Here is a 17,796-nt window from a genome sequence, read left to right as displayed (position 1 = left end):
CGGCCGCAACACTTAAGACACGCTTGACAGGTGTAGGGGGTGACTGGGTCAACTGAGAACCTTCTTCAAACCTGAGTTTTTTTTTTTACATCGTGTACTAACTAGTTTACGGTATTTTTTTAACCCCCGCTATAATAACCTCATATCACGAGCACATCGCATTTGTTCATATTTGTTTGGTTTTTTTAGTTACGTTATTGCGATGTTAGAGGCTCTGAGTGACCCGAAAGACACCGAGAAAATGAAAAAAGCAAACGATTGTGTTAGAGAGATGCAGCGTAAAAGAAAGTTACCAAAGTCTAGAGGTGTATCGCAGGACCCCTCTCTCCCAGTTGAGTGGCTTCATCCAAAAGAAGGTCATCACATCGAATCGTTGGGTTCTTTACTGTATCACGAAGATTTAGTGAGAGATTACTTGAAAAAAGCAACCCTCCAGCCCCAGGAACGAGCTGGCAAGGAGATCATTGATAAAGCGTTATTTGAGAAGAACATAACACAGTGGGAAGGAGTAGTCAGCGAAATAATATCTGACTGGAAAGGAATCATCACCTTAAAGAAACATATCAGCGTTTCTTTTGTACCGGTCAATGTCCAGCCCTTCATTCCAAATCAGGGAGAAGAAGTCCGCTTCTGTCTTGCATTCCACTGGACCGGTCCGTTTGCGTGGTATGTTATCTGTGGGCCAGGAGCAGCCAAAGCTAAAAAAGCTGGCGCACGTTCGTCAGTGGCCTTGCCAATTGACCAAAGCCACCACGATTCCGATAGTGAGGGTAGCGACAAGAGTGACGATGAGGATCTTTTACCATTGGTTGGACAAGCCCTTCACACCAAAACAATCACAAAGGGTGCGACGGTGTCAGCTGAAAATCACGAGGGTTTTGATTGGCGCCGCTACTTAGACAAGGAAATGCAAGGGATCATTTTTCAACTATTTCCCGTCCGTGGCTTTGGAAGGATCTATCATCCCAAATTTAAAGATTGTCTCTTTTTTCATGCAAAACAGATTGTTCCACCAGTTGACAGTCTGAACTCCATAGAGCTGTATTCAGTGGTCTCCTTTATTGTTGGAAAGACAGTCAAAGGGCCCAGAGCAATGAACATCGAAACAGTGGTAGGTTTGTGATTTGAAAAGCAGTCTTTCAGGGCTTAAGAGCAGGTATATCTCTGAGAAAGTCAAGCAAGGTTGGCAATGGAAATCTTAAACTCCCCCTTCATTTTTTGTGTGGAGATATGTTGCCTGGCAGGATGAACAAAAAAAACCATATTTGAACTAGCTGAGGTCCGTTGCCATGGTAACCGCCATTAATCATGACAGCCACAAGGCCATGTTTTGACACTCAAAATGGGTATCATATGTGTGTTTACCTCTCGCGTAGATATGAGTCAGTTGTAATGAAATTCCACCAGAGAGGAGACCTATGCCTCTAATAGCGATATTTCTTGTTTACAAACATTGACGTCACATTTCTTTTGATATTCAAATTTGCCAACCACGGAACAAAAGAAGTCATTGTTTCAATAGCCAATTAGGTTCTGGTTGGCATATTAATAACAGTGGGTGACGTCACGACAAACATCGCCATTACTAAAGGATGTTTCAAAACTGCTTTAACTTTTATGAACAAGGAAAAAATGTTGGCTTAACTATATTAGGTGTCGGCCATTTTGGAAAACGACAAAAACGAGCGCATCTGTTTTCCCATTTTCTTCCCAAAGTATTCTTTGTTCCGTCACTGTATTTGTAGCAGAGATTATGCGGTTATTATAGTTCTTAAATATTAGAAAACTAACTTGGGGAAAGTCATATTTTGACAACAGGTGATAAACGAATTTGATGGAAATTGTAAAAAATTCCAAATTAAGTCATTTTTACACTAAATTATTTCGCTCTCAAAATGTTCTAAATCAAGCGGTCAAACTCTCAAAGTATTTATTATTATCTTGTCTGTAGGTTGAATATGACTGTTGAGGTTTTTAATTGGCGACTATGATGAAATAGAAATTTACATTAAGCGTATCGCGTAATTCCTTGCAATTTTTTACACTTTCGCTCTGGCGTCTTCGCTCGCTTTTTCATGGCTAAATCGATGGAGTTCCCTTGCAGCCAAGTCAAATTAACATTCTCTTCCATCCAAAATCACCTCAAGAAAAGTAAAACCACACGTAATGAATAATTTGTCCGCATCCAGTTGACTTAACTTAACACTATTGACAAGACTGAAAGCTTGAGACACGGTCATGACGTTTGAAATGAAGTTTATCCAGCGAGATACATGAATGTGCCACGTTCACCATGCCAAGCAAACGTATACCTATGACAATCCAGAATAAAGTGTTTGGCTAAAATCGAAGGGAAAATTTGCAATATGCCATTGAAAAGCCGAGAAAATTGTTCGCGGGACGGAAATGAGTGGGGACAGCTGCTGACCCGGATGTGTACATCTCTATCTCCAACCCACCACGCTGGTATAAAATTAAAATAGTAAAGCTAAAAGTAATAAATGATAAAGAAAAAAAATTAATAGATATGATGAAATCACTTCCGTGATAAAAGTGTAACGAGATTATAGGATTTATCAACGGAGTTGATAATGTAAATTGGCCACCTTACAGAGATTCTAGAAGCTGAAGTATATTCTTGATGTGTATGTGGTTTGAATGCGCCATAATCTGTTGTTTAACATATCTAGAATATCCGACAGCCGTTGTTTTCGATGGGAGAGGACCGATGTTTAGATCCTGTGCTAAATTTGGTCTAGAAAATGGAACGAACGAAGAGGAAACGGACGCGATTTAAATGTACATCTTACAGAAACGTGCAAGGTAGGCTTTTTCTTTATTTGACTTATATTATCAAACTAAACGGATCTAAAGCTTCAAAAATCCATGACACTTAACAGATAGGATAGTTAAAATACTCTCGGAGCTTAAACACTCTCTCTAAACCATTTTGGAGCGAAACAATGTAAGTCTGAACTTGGTCAATTTTGCAAATATTTCTAATTTTCATCAAATTTGTTTATCACCTATGTCCAAACTAATTTTCCTCAAATTAGTTTTCCAATATTTAAGGACTATGATAACTGTATTAGCTCTGCTGCAAATGTGGTGACCGGGAAAAGAACACTTTGCAAGAAAATGGGAAAAAAGCTGTGCTCGTTTTTGGGGTTTTTCAAAATGGCCGACAAGTAACATAATACAGCAAATATTTTCTCCCAGTTCGTAAAAGTCAAAATACTTTCACAGCATCCTTTAGTAATTAGAAGCATAGCCCTACTGTCTGGTGGAATCTCATTAGAATTGGTTCACATCTGTCCGAAAAGTGGACACATATACGCTAACTATTTGATAATAAAATTCCTGCTCCGAAGGGTATCATGATTAATGGCGGTTACCATGGCAACGATACATCAGCTGGTCCGAATATGGCAGTTTTCATTCATCCCTCCAGGCAACCTACATCCACGCAGAAAATGAAGGGGGTGTTAAAATTTTCATTTTCAACTTTGCCTGACTTTCTCAGAGAACTGCTCTTAAATAAATTAATAAATATAAGTAAATAAGTATAAAATCAATCAGTCAATATCCTCTCTGGTTAGGGCCAATGAAAAAGATAATTGAAACATATAGAACAAATCTTTTAGAATCCCTACTGATGGAAGGCAGACCATTTTGCATTTTACCACAGCAGCCAAAAAATTGAACAAGGAAGTACTCTTCAGCGCGTAGTCCGAGCGAATCTTTAACTCGTGAACAGTGGATTGCAAGTCCTACGTAGTAGTAGTAGTAGTTTATTAAAAAAAAAAATTATTTGCAGCCGATAGGCTGAATTACATTATTTCTCTTTAAAATAAATATATAAAACTATCTATTATTACAATAAATACAATTTAAAAAACAATTAAAAAAGAAAACATAAGGTATCCCAAATGTTCACCAACACCAACCGAGACAAAGAAGACGTCCTCACTGGCCATGTTGATGGATACTATATCATCCACACATGGACAGGATGAACGAATTCTTTGCCCGGTTGGTGCGAGCGACCGGAGCTTTATATTTATGCTTATTCCTAAGATTATATTTATTGATATTTTCCATAGGTAGTAATTGCCTTAATTTATGGCTCTTGTTTGTCTCTATTGATTGGAAAAATCGTTCACACAATTGTTGGTGGTGTAGTTCTACAGTTGACAGTCCTAACTTATCCAATCCTGCTATATAATCATATCCGGGCAATATAATTGAAATGGCTCTCTTTTCAACTCGTGTAAATTCGTACTTAAGGTACTTAGGTAAAGAACTAAAATAACTCACAACCCCATAGTCCATTACTGATCTAATGCAAGTCACATAAAAAAGAGAAAGATCTTTTGGAGACACCTTAGCTCTCTTTAACTGAATTAGGAAGTAGATTCGTTTGTTAACTTTCTTGATTACATTATCAACATGTTCGTTCCATGTCAAATCGTTACTTATGGTAACGCCAAGTAATTTCGCTGATTTTACTACTTCAATCTCATTTCCATTTATGATAAGTGGATCAAAAGTTGGTGGCTGCTTGGAAAAGGTTATTCTTAGCTCCTTACACTTATCAGGATGTAACTGGACTCTGTTCTTATTGGACCAAGTAGTAAACGCCCTTTAAACTCGGCCACGCTTTGTCCTTAGGCTAGAATCTCAAGAAAGGCATACATCAACTGTGGTATCTCTCTCTCTCTCTCTCTCTCTCTCTCTCTCTCTCTCTGACACTTTTATTTTGTTGCTTTAGAAGGAGAAAGACATTAGCTCGGAGTTGAGGGAGTGCCTTGAAGACCTTCGAAAAGGAGAACCAGCTATGTCTAGTGCTGGAGCCATGGAAGAAGATGCTCCTCGTCTGTATGTTATGATCAATACGAATCCTATTTTCTCCTTTAAGAAATAGACACGTACTTCTGCTTTTACTTATTCTGATGGTGATCATCATGATCACGTTAAGCAGGCATGTATGAAAGCAGAAAGTCTATAGGATAATCTTATTTGTCACAACGATAAAAAAAAATTGCAGACGTTCGATTTTTCATTGTCATCATCAAAGCTAAGCTCGAGTCACCTCGCACACTATACTTTTTTCCCTCTCCTCCAACAGGGCAGTGAGGCCAGATACATCGCCAAAGACACTGGAAGACCTTTATACCATGAAATCCCGCCAAGAAGGTTACATATGCCAACTTAAGTGTCCTCCTGAACACAAGACAGTTACGGGGCGTATCGAAGTGCCTGTACTTGACGAAAAGTTGTTCTTTTCAGAAATTTTGTCTCGTATACCGAAACGAGAAATTACCAACATTCGCCTAAATGCTAGAGTGCAGTTTAGTGTGGATAAAAATGAGAAAGGATTCTTTGCAAAGAACCTCTACATAAAGGTAAGGATAAGAGCCTTAATAAATTCAAAATCTCGTGATAGTGTCTTTAAAACGGAGTTAGGTGCAGTAATCTGCTTATATGTAGACCTCCTTTTCTTGTTTCAAATGAACAATCCTACGCCATCTTTGCTGCGATTGTGAAATTACCCGCAGTTTAAGAAGGGTTTTTGTTACTTGCGTTCCTCGAGCTATGCTGTGAGAGGAAACGATATCTTAAATGGGCTCGACCTTTAACAAGTTTATGGCAAATCGCCTGGATAAATTAAGCCGTTTTTGCTCAGAATCAGCGATCCTCATGTTTGTGATGTAAGGATAATTTTACGAGTTAAGGGAATTCCATGTTACTATTTTCGAGTTTTAAACTCGTGATTAGTAAAGATTTTCCCGAAGCACCCTAAAATGACGTGACATAGCCCCAGTCTTTAATTCAACCTAAACCCGTAACATCATTCTATGGCCTTAACTCTTGTTAAGAATTTTAAAACCTTGAACTCTATCAAGTCCAAATCCGCTCTGTCTGCTTTTAAACATGAATCAATCAATCGATCAACCAGCCGTAAGCTACTCAGAAATTCGAATTAAAATAAAGGTTGTGTGTTTGTAGGTAGGTAGGTAGGTAGGTAGGTAGACAATCATCAGGCTACAGATCTTACATTTGCATAATTCCTACTTATTTAAAGACCATTGTAATACTCGAGGGGAGCGTGCTATTTTAAGTTCGACAAAAGGTATTTGTTCTTATCTCTGCATTTAGAATTAACTCTTTTCTTTTGTTCAGTAGATGGCGCGTATCTGCTTTTATTATGTACAACTTTTCTGTAAGGCACAGGTCGCATCTCTTTGATCCACATTTGTATGGTGAGGCGAAAGACTCTATTGACCAGCGTACCGTGTGATTGATGTTATTGTCCTTTAGACTCCAGATATGCCTCGATAACTCCGTCTCACTGCAGTATTTTTTGTGCCTGAAGGACTTAGTGTGGTTGTTGTATCGAGTTTTAAACTCGACCTCTGACACTCCGTAATAGATCTTGGTGTTGTTATCGCTGATCACTTCGGCTTTATAGACTATACACGATGATAGACATTTAGAGTTTAAAACTCGATACAACAACCACACTAAATCCTTCAAGCATAAAAAATACTAGTATCAGCCCAAAGGGGGCAAACGATTCACTTCTTGTCTCTTGATGATAAGGTTATTACAGAAACTTTTGTAACATTTTGCATTGTAATGCCTATAAAGCAATCTAAGCCAGGGTCTAAACCCACTGTTGTTAAGTTTGTGGCATATCCAGAGAACCCCAACATTTGTCATGTTAATGCCTTGAAGGCATATCTTGATCGCACCTCTACTTTACTTTTGTTAGTTATTCCAAGCTATCTAAACCAGTTTTCCGGGACACCATCAGTAGATGGGTCAAAATTGTCATCAATCAGGGATTGATGTAAACCAGTTCAAACCCCGTAGTACGAGGGCCATTATCAAGGTTAAACTGTAATGGACAGTTCGCAATTTAAATATAACGGGCGTTAGGTCAAAACAAAGACTTTTGCATAAGTGGAAATTAAACGATAGTTGACATTAAGATATTTACAATTTTTTTGCTAGAATACAAAAGGCGAAGGTCAAACAAAAACTTTAGCACGAATGGAATCCGACTGCTTATTTAGTGATGGTTGACGCTCACGTATCAAAGGCATCTCGTGAACGAGACAGTCAAATTTCGATTTTCATTTCTTCAGGATCGTAAAATGTGCTTTAAGTTCAGGTTTATCCAGATCGTGTTTCGTCTTCATGTGTCGACCAACCGAAGATGATAGGGATTTGTGTTCCTCCATACGCTGATGTAAATGCCTTGTTGTACGCTAATGTAAATGCCCTGTTTTTTCGTTATGAAAAGTATTCCTACTTGTGAAAGACAGAAAAGGGTTTAGCTCTGACTTATGGCTATCACTCTAAACATCAGCTTTCAAGTTTCTTTGCAGTGATCAATTTACCATATCAACTCAATTGATAAACCCTTTTCTTTATTTCACCTCCCTACTGACACAGCACTACAGCTTCTTTACAAACAAAACCACTTTAATATCCTACATGTGAAAGAATGCTTTACTTCCACCAACCATGAGCCAATATTCTTAACCCAAAACCAAGGCAACGGTTTTTTTTAGACTACACACTGCAAATAAGTGGTTACTCCAGTCACTACAATGCGTGCCTATCCCTTACCTAGAATGCAGTGTCTGACACTTGCAGACCGCAGACTAGCCGTAACTCGCAGTAAAAGATAACTCATGTAAGTTTTAAAATGGGTGCTAAATACTGCTCAGCGTATTTGAAATGGGTGCTTTATAGACTTGAATACTGTTTATCAGCGCTATTTGTAAGCAGTCTGTAGTTGTCATACACCTCCTAAAATGCAAACTGTTTTAGATAAGTGCGTCAACCTAATTGAGAGCTTAACCCTAATTACTAAAATGCAGGCAGTGTCCCTAACCTTACATGAAAGCTCACCATTCAAGATAAGTGCCTAACCCTCATCACTAAGCTGAGCATTAACCCCGCACACTAAAAATTTTGTTCACAACGGCAGTGAATAATACTATTATTATTGTCTTTGATAGCATCAGAGACAACAATCCATCATAATTATACTCACATAAAAGTAATTAGAGAAAGATATCCAATATGTTAAAATGGGCAGTGTTCTAAAAAAATTAAACCAGTTCTAAAAATTTAAACTGGTTTGGAAAAAAATGAACTTTTCAAACCAAAAACAAAATTAAACCAAAACATATACATGGATTGTACACTTCTACAAATTTCCAGGTTAACTTAGTGAAATATTCTACAAATGAGTAAGGTTCAAACAACTATCAACACGATCTAAAACATGAAGGAGTACTGATTTTATTCTTTTTACGAGAATTAGATTTATTGAACAGAAAGTGGAATAGAATTCTAGACAGACACACCAATTCTAGTGAAAAACTATTTCATTTTTTCAGTTCTGGAGAATTCGACGGAGAAACATTCTTTTGTAGATAATCGTGTATTACACTTGTGTATTACTGATTTTAGCAAACTTATCGAGAGAATCTGTAGGAGCTGCCTTATCATGGACGTTATCCATTACATAGCTTAACTGGTGAAAGAACAAGGACTGTAAAGAAAGGCAATTTGATTTAATTAAAATAAGAATTGCATGTTCTCTCGGTTTAGCAAAAAGCTGCAAAATATATCAAACGCAGTGCACAGGTTTATCTGTTGCGGGATGTAATAAGAATTTGCAAGCAATCAACTCTCATATGGCTTGGTAGCTCAGTTGGTAGAGAAAGTGCGGCACATACAATCACACGGTCATGGGTTCGAGTTCCTATCCTGGAATTTTTCAAGCTTCTTTCGCAACAACTCAAGTTGCTGTGTTAACTGCGTTGATCACTTTCACGTAGTTATTTATTGTGTTGGCGTCTTGTTTTTGCAGCCTCCTGATCATGAATCGAATCAAGTCAAATGCAGGTGTGGCTGGGAGGACTCAGTCAACAAAGGGATACAGGAAGGATTTGTTGGAAAAATCCTATCTCATAAGCGTTGTGGTTTTATCACTAGATATTATCCAACGGGACGGAACCCCACAGGAATTTATTTTAATGAGTCAGAATTGAGAGGAACCTCTATCACGCATTTGAATGTCGGCGATAGAGTACACTTTGTTGTTGGCCAAAATGACGAAGGGGGTTGTGTCGCACGGAAGGTTGATGTTCAAGGACAAAATCAATTTGCTCCACAGGTAAAGTTAATTTTTTTTTCCTCATTACGTTCTCTGTTGTGAGGAAATTATGAGACCAATTGTAGGCTAATTTCAGTTGTAAATTTACCATGAGTGAATGGTAAAATCCTTTGCTGACTATAGTATTTATAAGACATGTGAATATTAAAAAGGAGAAGTTAAGACCTTATTATCATCATTATTATTATTATTATTATTATTATTATTATTATTATTATTATTATTATTATTATTATTATTATTATTATTATTATCCGAGACCACAGACTTCCAACACCTTTTTGACAATATACGCCGATCCGAGGAGAGCAGACTTTTGCATTGTTTTTCAGTTTTCCTGTCTGGAATCCCCAACCGCTCCAAGTTGCTTGACAGTTTCTCTAACACCGAATTGCCACTGTTACAATCGTCTTCTTTTATTTCCATAATTTCCGATCTCTCTTTCCAGATCTTTATACTTCTGACGCTTTTATGTTTCGATCTGCATAACAGATTGCTGTTCCTAGGGTCTGCGGTGTTCACGATAATCGTCTCCTTTGACTTCTTCTTTTGAATTACAACATGTGATCTCCATATTACGATTTTGTATTTGCGTATTTTGCAACCTAGATCCCTCTTCTTTATCTTGATATTCTTTGCGTCCGATGAATTGGAGGATGTAAAGGGGCAATTCTGGAGGCAGGCTACGGAATGGTCGTCCGCGGGATCGCATCCGATCCCTCTTCCCAAGAAAGTTCATTTTATCTTAACCTATGGCATAAATTGTCTTCTTAACTGGGAAGATCCTTTCTTCACGTTTTGTCTGAAACATTTTAGACCCATGAATAGACACAAAAGCACGACAGTTATTTACTGGAAGATGGAAGCATCAACCTATACTGATCGAAATTTTGACACGATTACGTTTATTTTTCAGAGACCCTACTTTCCTCCTTCAACTACGCATGATCCGCGGCTGTTCAGTGTTCCTGGTGACATTTTTTCAGGTGCTCAGCCAAATCTCGGACGGTACGGCCCTTTGGCAAGGTCCCCGACCCTCCCTCCACAAGCATACAGGTACGCTTCATTACTGACTTTCCTTGCTGTTAAAGACCGAAAGTGGAAAACCGACCTTTAATATCTTTGGGCGCATTCTTTTGGGACTCTTGTGGGTTTATTCCGTTTTCGGCTGGAATGAATGGAATAGAATTCTGACTCTTTATCCTGTTCCCGATCATATTTTGAAAGGAACAACAAGAATATGATATACTCTCGGAATACAGAGTTTATCTTTCATTGGGATTATTTTGGCGCGAAAACCCTACTCTGCCCAACGACAGGTTGCAAAGTGCAGGGTTTGTACGGGTCATGGAAAACCTGGAAAGTCATGGAATTTAAGAATTTCATTTTCCAGGCCTGGAAAGTCACGGAATTTTATGGTTGGTCATGGAAAATTATATTATTTTAAATCATTTGCATTTGTCAAAGAAAGGATAAAATGAAATAAAGACTAGTTTCTATCAAACAATCGGAAGTTTGACGGACAGAGGTCCTTAATTTATTCAAATTTGAACTGAAGTTATGTCAGAAAATATCCTAAAATAAGCGTGCCCGGTTGTTCGAAGGCCGATTAACTTAATCCAGGGTTAGTGTAAACTTTTGTTTCATGCTTCAGAAGTTTTAATTGGCTTACCCATCATGGTATATGAGCTAATATGCCATGCGTACGCGTCAGCTCAAAATTAAAAGGAGCTAAAGGAATATTTATTTCGAGGGCGTTTTTCATAAAGCAGTTGTTCCACTAGCGCTTGTTGTCCTTGTTGGATATGAGATGATTATAGCCATATGGCTATCTACCATGGGCTCGTGGAATAATTGTTAATTAAACAATTATTCCCCAAGATTACTTAATCCTTAGAAGACTTAAAATTAATTAATTTGTAACCAAAACAGTAACTTTTGTTTTCTTCCTCGGCTGAGCAATCACAATTCCTCCACGTGATATCCTATCAAAATGCGTGGCTTGAATGTTTTGACCGTTTTTTACGGTCACTGTAATACTAGGGTTATCTACTGATTAGTCAATCAAAATGCTGAAATGCTGTACTCCATTCCCTAGCCCAATATTCTTAATGATGATCTGGTAATCTAGCCTACATCACGACTCCGGCAAAGTGCAGGAGTTAAAAAAATCCGAAGAATGACAAAACTGGTGGTTGGAGAGTTTTATTACGGGAATAAAACCATAGATAGAAAAGCACCCAACTTGCTAGGTGTTGTACATTGAAAACCAACGTAAAATAGTGTTTATTCCGGTATATATAGAATGAATAAGTTTATTATATGGCAAACAATTCTCCGCCTAAATGGAACACTCTGATTGGTGGGTTTTTGGCGGGATTTTACAGTACGGACCATTACATGGAAACGGTCCGTTTTCCCTTTTCTTTTTTTTTCGCTCCCCGGAAATTCAAGTTGAGCAAAACAAAAAGTTTTTAAAAAGCGGAATTTTCTTTTTTTCCTTTTTCATCACAACAGTACAATTATGGCAAGCAGAATTTAGTGTTACAGGTAAAAGGATAGCGTTTGCTGATGGACGACGATGATTTCGAACATTCACCAAGCGGAGAAGTGGCCGATCGCTCAAAGAAATGATGCCATAAAAAAAAACAACTTACTGACCTCACTTACTCGGAATCGTGCTGACGAATATTGACTCTCGGACCGATATTGCCTCTAGCTGTACGGCCCTCGCGCTCGGTGAGGAGGTCGTGGACGAAGTCTATGAACAGAAATACGAGACTTAAGGCCTCTTCGGCCTTCATGTTCATGTTCATGTTCTGACATAACGTGCAACTTTAATTTTTCCCTCCCTTGTACCTCCCCCACCCCCACCAATTGTTTTCATCTCTTCCAATACTAAGGGAGGTCATCCAGAATACCGGACTTTTAGTGTTCTCATCAGCATATTGTTCGGTATTTAGTAGCCTGCACACAGGGCTCTCCGTGTGTGGAATGGCACGCGGTCAATAGCTGGGGAATTGGAGCTCCAATAGCCCTTTTTATGGTTAGTTTTTCACATTTGCATCACAATGTAATCTAACGTGGATGCGAGGCAATTTCGGGTTAAAACTACAAAATAGCCCGAAATTGCCTCGTATCCACGGTAGGTTACATTGTAATGCAAATGAGAAACACTAACCGTGAAAAGGGCTTTTCCCCACGGAGAGCTGTGTGCAGACTACGTGTTTATGATACCACTGGAAGGTGGTTATGACCCCACCTTTGCTAAGAAATTCTGCATAATTTTAAAATGAGGATTGTTATTTAATAAACGGCCACTCGCTGGCCAAAGTTTGCCAAACCAAGCGTGCTTTCTTTCTAACATAGAGCTTCAGCAAACAAAGCTCGAAGAATACAATGCTTTCAAGTGTTAGTATAGCAGTGTTGGACACCAAGTGCGTAAAAATTGCAACTGATCTTCAATATGTTTTGTGCTTTCGCGCCTTGGTGCGTGTTTTACGTAACGTGAAAGGCAAGCACATTTTTTTTCAGTTTTCGCTCACGTTTTGGTTTAAAGCCGTTAAACCTGTCCGTGGATCAAAAAGTACACCCACCTTTGTTTTATGGTCTTTAAATCTGGTTGACTTGTTCGACTCAATATACATACAGCTTGCTACGGTGAACGACAACCAAAAGTATTGTTTCTTGAAAAAAAGGTGAACTGTTATTCAACGTTATAGTGAAAACCTGTGGGTGCTTGGAAGCTTCAGTGCTCTCAATTTGGATTCCTATCAGTACAACTTTCTCAGTACAAATGTAAACGTACATGTGCTCAGTTAGCACTCTCGTCATGGTTTAGCAAACTCGTTTCATCAATTTTGAAATCGCAGACGTGTTAAATTATTTCTTATTAATAGTATTATTATCATTTCTGTTATCACCTAGACTGGGAGCCCCACCTCCGCGTCCTCCAATGCAAGACGAGGGAAAGTGGCAAATATATCGTCGAAAACGATAGGGATCTCTAGGACGTGGTCTGTGTGACTGTATGTGATACGAGAGACACAACCACAACATCTAAAAGGCACAACATTCCTTACATTGAAGTCCACCCAGGAAGCCTGAATTAAGAAACTTTTGTCGCGTGCAAGATATGGCAAATACCATTGGTTTCCAGCGAAAGGTTTGGATGAGGCGCCGCAGAAGTTTAAGAGCTTAGAGAGCAACAATGCCACTGAAGAGTGACCCTTTTACTAATTAATTTACATTCTTTCGTGTGCTTTCGAATTATATACTCCCCCCTCCCCCCTGGTTATTGCATTTCTAGCTTTCTGATTGGCTTGCCAAATCCCGGTTATCAGCGAATAGCCGAAGTTTTATCTTGTATGGAAAGCAATGCGGCAAGTGTCAGTGTGTCAAAAAAAATTTTTCGGCGCGAAGTTTAACTTTTGTCCGGCAAAATGCCTGAAAACAACAAGGAGAAGTGTCTCCCTCGGAAATACAGCACCTTTGGGACAATGCCGTCCCGGAAGCTACAAAGAAAGCCACAAATTTCGGCATAAACTTATTCAATCGAACGAAACCAAACAAACAGGCGGCTCTTCTTCCTTCACGTTACGTCGCGAGGAGTACATGTGATGGTACGACTACTTTCAATGACGCACACATTTTCTCCTTCATGTAAATTTACGTGTTACACAGTAGTTCAGATATTATATGAAGTGATTAATAGCGGGATGTGAAGCACAAATTAAGTTGGTGGGGACGGATCAAAAATTATTTGTCCCGTATTGCAATTTAGAGATAGATTTAGGCTAGAAGTAACGCAAATTTTGTAGTATCATTGGGAAAAAAGTGCTTTTTGAACTCAGCTGATCACTCGTGAATGTGAATGTTAAGAAGTCTTTCACTGGGGTAAAACTTTCGTGAATATTTTTACTCTTGCGAAAAAAGTAATGAAAAAATGTCTACGTAGAAATGTTGATGGTACCAAAGAACACACATTTGTGGATTGTTTTATACACGCATAGCCCACTACCAGATGGGAGTAACTGTATCTTAACATAAACCATTTGTGCACAATTGAAAAAAAAAGAAAGAAAGAAACATAACAAAGTAGTGAACACATTCAACCACATGATATTTTTTTATGCATTTGCACAGTTCTTTACATGCATGTTTATCTGTGCTAGCTATTGGAAAACGGGTTATAGGGAACTTAAACCAATAAAATCTAGCGAATTATTCGATTTGATTTCCTCTTGTGTTAATTCTAAAAGTGGTTCTATGACGAAAAAGTGATTTCCTTTTTTTTCTTCAGATTTTGAAAGTGTGTTTGCTTAACACCTGCCTGGCAAAATTTTGAGCTGTGATTTTTATCTAAAGGCTGTTTACTTTGAGTGTAAGTTGTGGATTTCACGGTTCCGCCATTAACCATTACTCACGGTCTAAACTGACCCACTGGACCTCTGAGGGTTGTATCTAGGGAAAAGTGACGTCATTCACTCAATACCTTAAAATTTCAGCGTGTAAACGCAGTTATTATGTATGCAAAACACGAGTTTACAAATCTGAAAGCCCGAATATCCCATGCTGAAAATTAATTAAGTCGCGTACAAACGCATTGCATTCTGAAACTAGTGAGGCTTTGACGTCATTTAGTCCTGGCTCGATTTAGCTCTCTCTCAAGACTTAAAAGTTCGTAACCAGGTAATGGCGGACCATTAAATAAGAAAATTCTAGTTTAAATAAACAAGTGTCTTTTTGAAATTAAGGCTTAAAACTTGGGTCACTTAGTGTTTAGTTAACACAAGGTGCGGTTACACACACCATGGTAAATTATCCCGCAGTTCCTCACACTTGGGTTTTAGTATATTGTGTTAGGGACTGTGCAATAATTATCAGGAAGGGGGGGGTCCTAAAATGAGCTTCACCAAAGGAAAAATTAGATAGGTCCCCCCCTCCAGCAGCGTAAATATTAGCTGTGACCCCCCCCCCCCCCCCCCACCTCACGTTCTCTCAAAATTATGATGTGCCCCCCCCTCTCTAACCCCTACCTTTAGATATTGAAAAACTTGAGAACAGATACCAATATCTTTTATCCGACAACCCTGCTTGTGCAGGAAGGTTTCTCCGAGAGGATTATAAGCCAGCTCCCCATGATGACAGCAACATCAGACGTTGCAAACAAGAGGCAAATGATATCCAGGACAAGCTTCATGCTATCGTAACCAAGTTAGAAAAACACTGAAGACTGGCCTCAGCTGTTTACACAATTTTAATGCTGAACAACTCTCAAGTCGGTTTAAACGTTCTGCATCTTGTAGAAGACCTGGATAGGGTGATGGCTAAATATAAAGCGACATTTCCTATTGGTGCCAAATCTAAAGCATCCAAATCAAGAAAAAAGAAGAAACAGAAGAAAAAAAGGGAGAAGAAGAGGATTGCTGCCTCAGAAAGCCGTAGGACCCGAACCTGTATAATTTTTCGGTCTTTGGGAGGTGAACCCATTGATGACAACTATGAAACAGAAGTATGTGGCATTCCTCAGCTAGAAACTGTAGACCTAGAAACCCTCTCGCTGTTTAAATCAACAACAGACCTGGCATGTCTGCAGGACCTCTTAAATGCCAAATGTTCTATTGGCAAAGCTCACAACGTGGTTTGTGACTTCTGTGCATGAGCGATTGTTTCAATCTATCATATGTTGACATTCTAAATAAGTTAAAGCACGTGTTTATGTTGATGCAATATTTAGACATTATGGATAGTCAAAGGCGTGGCATCTGTCTATTTGGAAAATGTTTATTTATTCGTTATCGAATTTGTGAAATTTAATTAAGACCCCCCCTCAACTTACTTGAGAAATCTAATGTAGAGCCCCCCCTCCTTTCCATTATTTTAACTTAAGGCCCCCCCCCCTCTGGTTTTAGGCCCCCTCCCCCCCCTCCTGATAATTATTGCACAGTCCCTTAACCAGTGGTCACTCGTTACGAAGATTACCGAGGTAAAAAGAAATGTCACGCAATTTATTGGCGGGAAATTTAGGGCGCGTTCGATTGACCCTATTCCGGAATAAGAATACGTGGAGTGATGCTGAAAACGGTATGTTTGGCGCGTTTCGAAGCTGCAAGGATGACAAAAATATGTTTAAAATAGTATTTTAGCAAATGTTTGACAATTTTAATGTGAATCTTCCCAAAAACGAAGGATTTCCAACTTGTATTCCATATATTCCTATTCCGGAATACGGTCAATCGAACGCACCCTTAATCACAACTTCATCAGCATCGTGATTGGCTCTTGTACCTCGGGCATCAAAACACCCCTCCAACTTACCACGTTAAATGTCATAGGCGCTTCGTCTGGTCTTTTTGACGTATCCATGGAAATTTTAATTTACCACGGGAAATTTTGGGAAGTGTCGGTCACGCGCTGTAAATGCAGTTTCCCGTGGTGAAGGGGTCATTAGGGAGTTAAAGAAACCACGACGGCTACGCGGCGACGAAAAACACGTTTCAGCTATGTTAAGTATTTCATGATTATTCCATCTTGTTTTTATTATTCAATATGGGCGAAGTGTCCTAAAACTGGATTGGTTCGGACCGATTTGAAGTAAAGAGTGAGACTGAAAGATTCGCTGTAGTTTGTCCACGTTGTCGTCAAAACCTTAATTGGGGTCATTTCACGTAGTAGTTTTGACGAGTGCGGGAGAGAATTGTTCAAAAATGCGTGCCGCACGTGCAGCACGAGCATTTTGGTTCTTTCAACCAATAATAATATTACTGCGTTTAATTTTGGCGCTGTCGTTGCCGTAGCCGTCGTCGTCTTAAAAGGGAGTTTAAGAAACGACGACGGCTACGGCAACGACAACGTCAAAAAGCAGTAATATTATTGGTTAAAAGAACCAAAATCGTGCTGCAAGTGCGGCACGCATTTTTAAACATTTCTCTTCCGTACTCGTCAAAACTACTACGTGAAGTGACCAATTTTAAGGTTTTGACGACAACGTGGACAAACTACCGTGAATCTTTCAGTCTCACTCTTTACTTCAAATCCGTCCTTACTAATCCAGTTATAGGACACTTCGCTCATATTGAATAATTTAAACAAGTTAGAATAATCATGAAGTACTTAGAATAGCTCAAACTTATATTTTGAAGTGATGTTTTCGTCGCCGTAGCCGCCGTGGTTTCTTAAACTCCCTAAACTCCCTATTTACTGCGGCAAAGGTACCCCGTGTAACCGCACCTATTGTTTTGAAATCCAAAAGAAAAAAGATTTGAGTTTTTTTTATCATACTACCACTTTATTCGTTATCGATTGGAATGGGATGAAAACGTTTTATGTCGACACGTAAGCTTTTCCTATTCAGATTGTACTGATAGCCAAAAGAAATTTGACAACGAAGCAGTTCTCCTGCCGTGTCTTCTCCAATGTGTAGTAAAATCATGTTTTGCAAGAGAACTGTTGGCTAATTCTTGCTTTTCACGTAACATCACGACCGCCATCTTGTTTTCCCTGAACCATGAAAGGGACAGCGGGCAAGTTGACGTCCTAAAGTAAGGTTGCGGGAATGGATCTCTATTATAATGCAAACGTTTTCTGTCGACCCT

At 38.9% G+C, this 17,796-nt stretch overlaps 1 protein-coding gene across 3 annotated transcripts in view; it reads left to right on the top strand.

Moving 5' to 3' along the window:
* The window catches only part of LOC138025180 (uncharacterized), a 47,223-nt gene extending 32,793 nt beyond the window's left edge, over positions 1 to 14,430 (top strand). For 2 of the 3 annotated variants that reach the window (XM_068872374.1, XM_068872371.1), the window contains 6 exons: positions 190 to 1,111; positions 4,772 to 4,878; positions 5,129 to 5,405; positions 8,894 to 9,199; positions 10,116 to 10,255; positions 13,127 to 14,430. In XM_068872374.1, coding sequence (XP_068728475.1) covers positions 190 to 1,111; positions 4,772 to 4,878; positions 5,129 to 5,405; positions 8,894 to 9,199; positions 10,116 to 10,255; positions 13,127 to 13,199 — 1,825 coding nt within the window. In that variant the 3' untranslated portion in view covers positions 13,200 to 14,430. The remainder of the gene's footprint in view (positions 1 to 189; positions 1,112 to 4,771; positions 4,879 to 5,128; positions 5,406 to 8,893; positions 9,200 to 10,115; positions 10,256 to 13,126) is intronic. The other variant, XM_068872372.1, reaches the window with a different exon arrangement.
* Positions 14,431 to 17,796: the final 3,366 nt, after the last annotated feature.

Source organism: Montipora capricornis, chromosome 12 (assembly GCF_036669925.1).
Source record: "Montipora capricornis isolate CH-2021 chromosome 12, ASM3666992v2, whole genome shotgun sequence".
Classification (NCBI taxonomy): Eukaryota; Metazoa; Cnidaria; class Anthozoa; order Scleractinia; family Acroporidae; genus Montipora; species Montipora capricornis.
The sequence above is the reverse complement of the archived record's forward strand: the minus strand, read 5'-3'. Positions and strand labels throughout refer to the sequence as shown.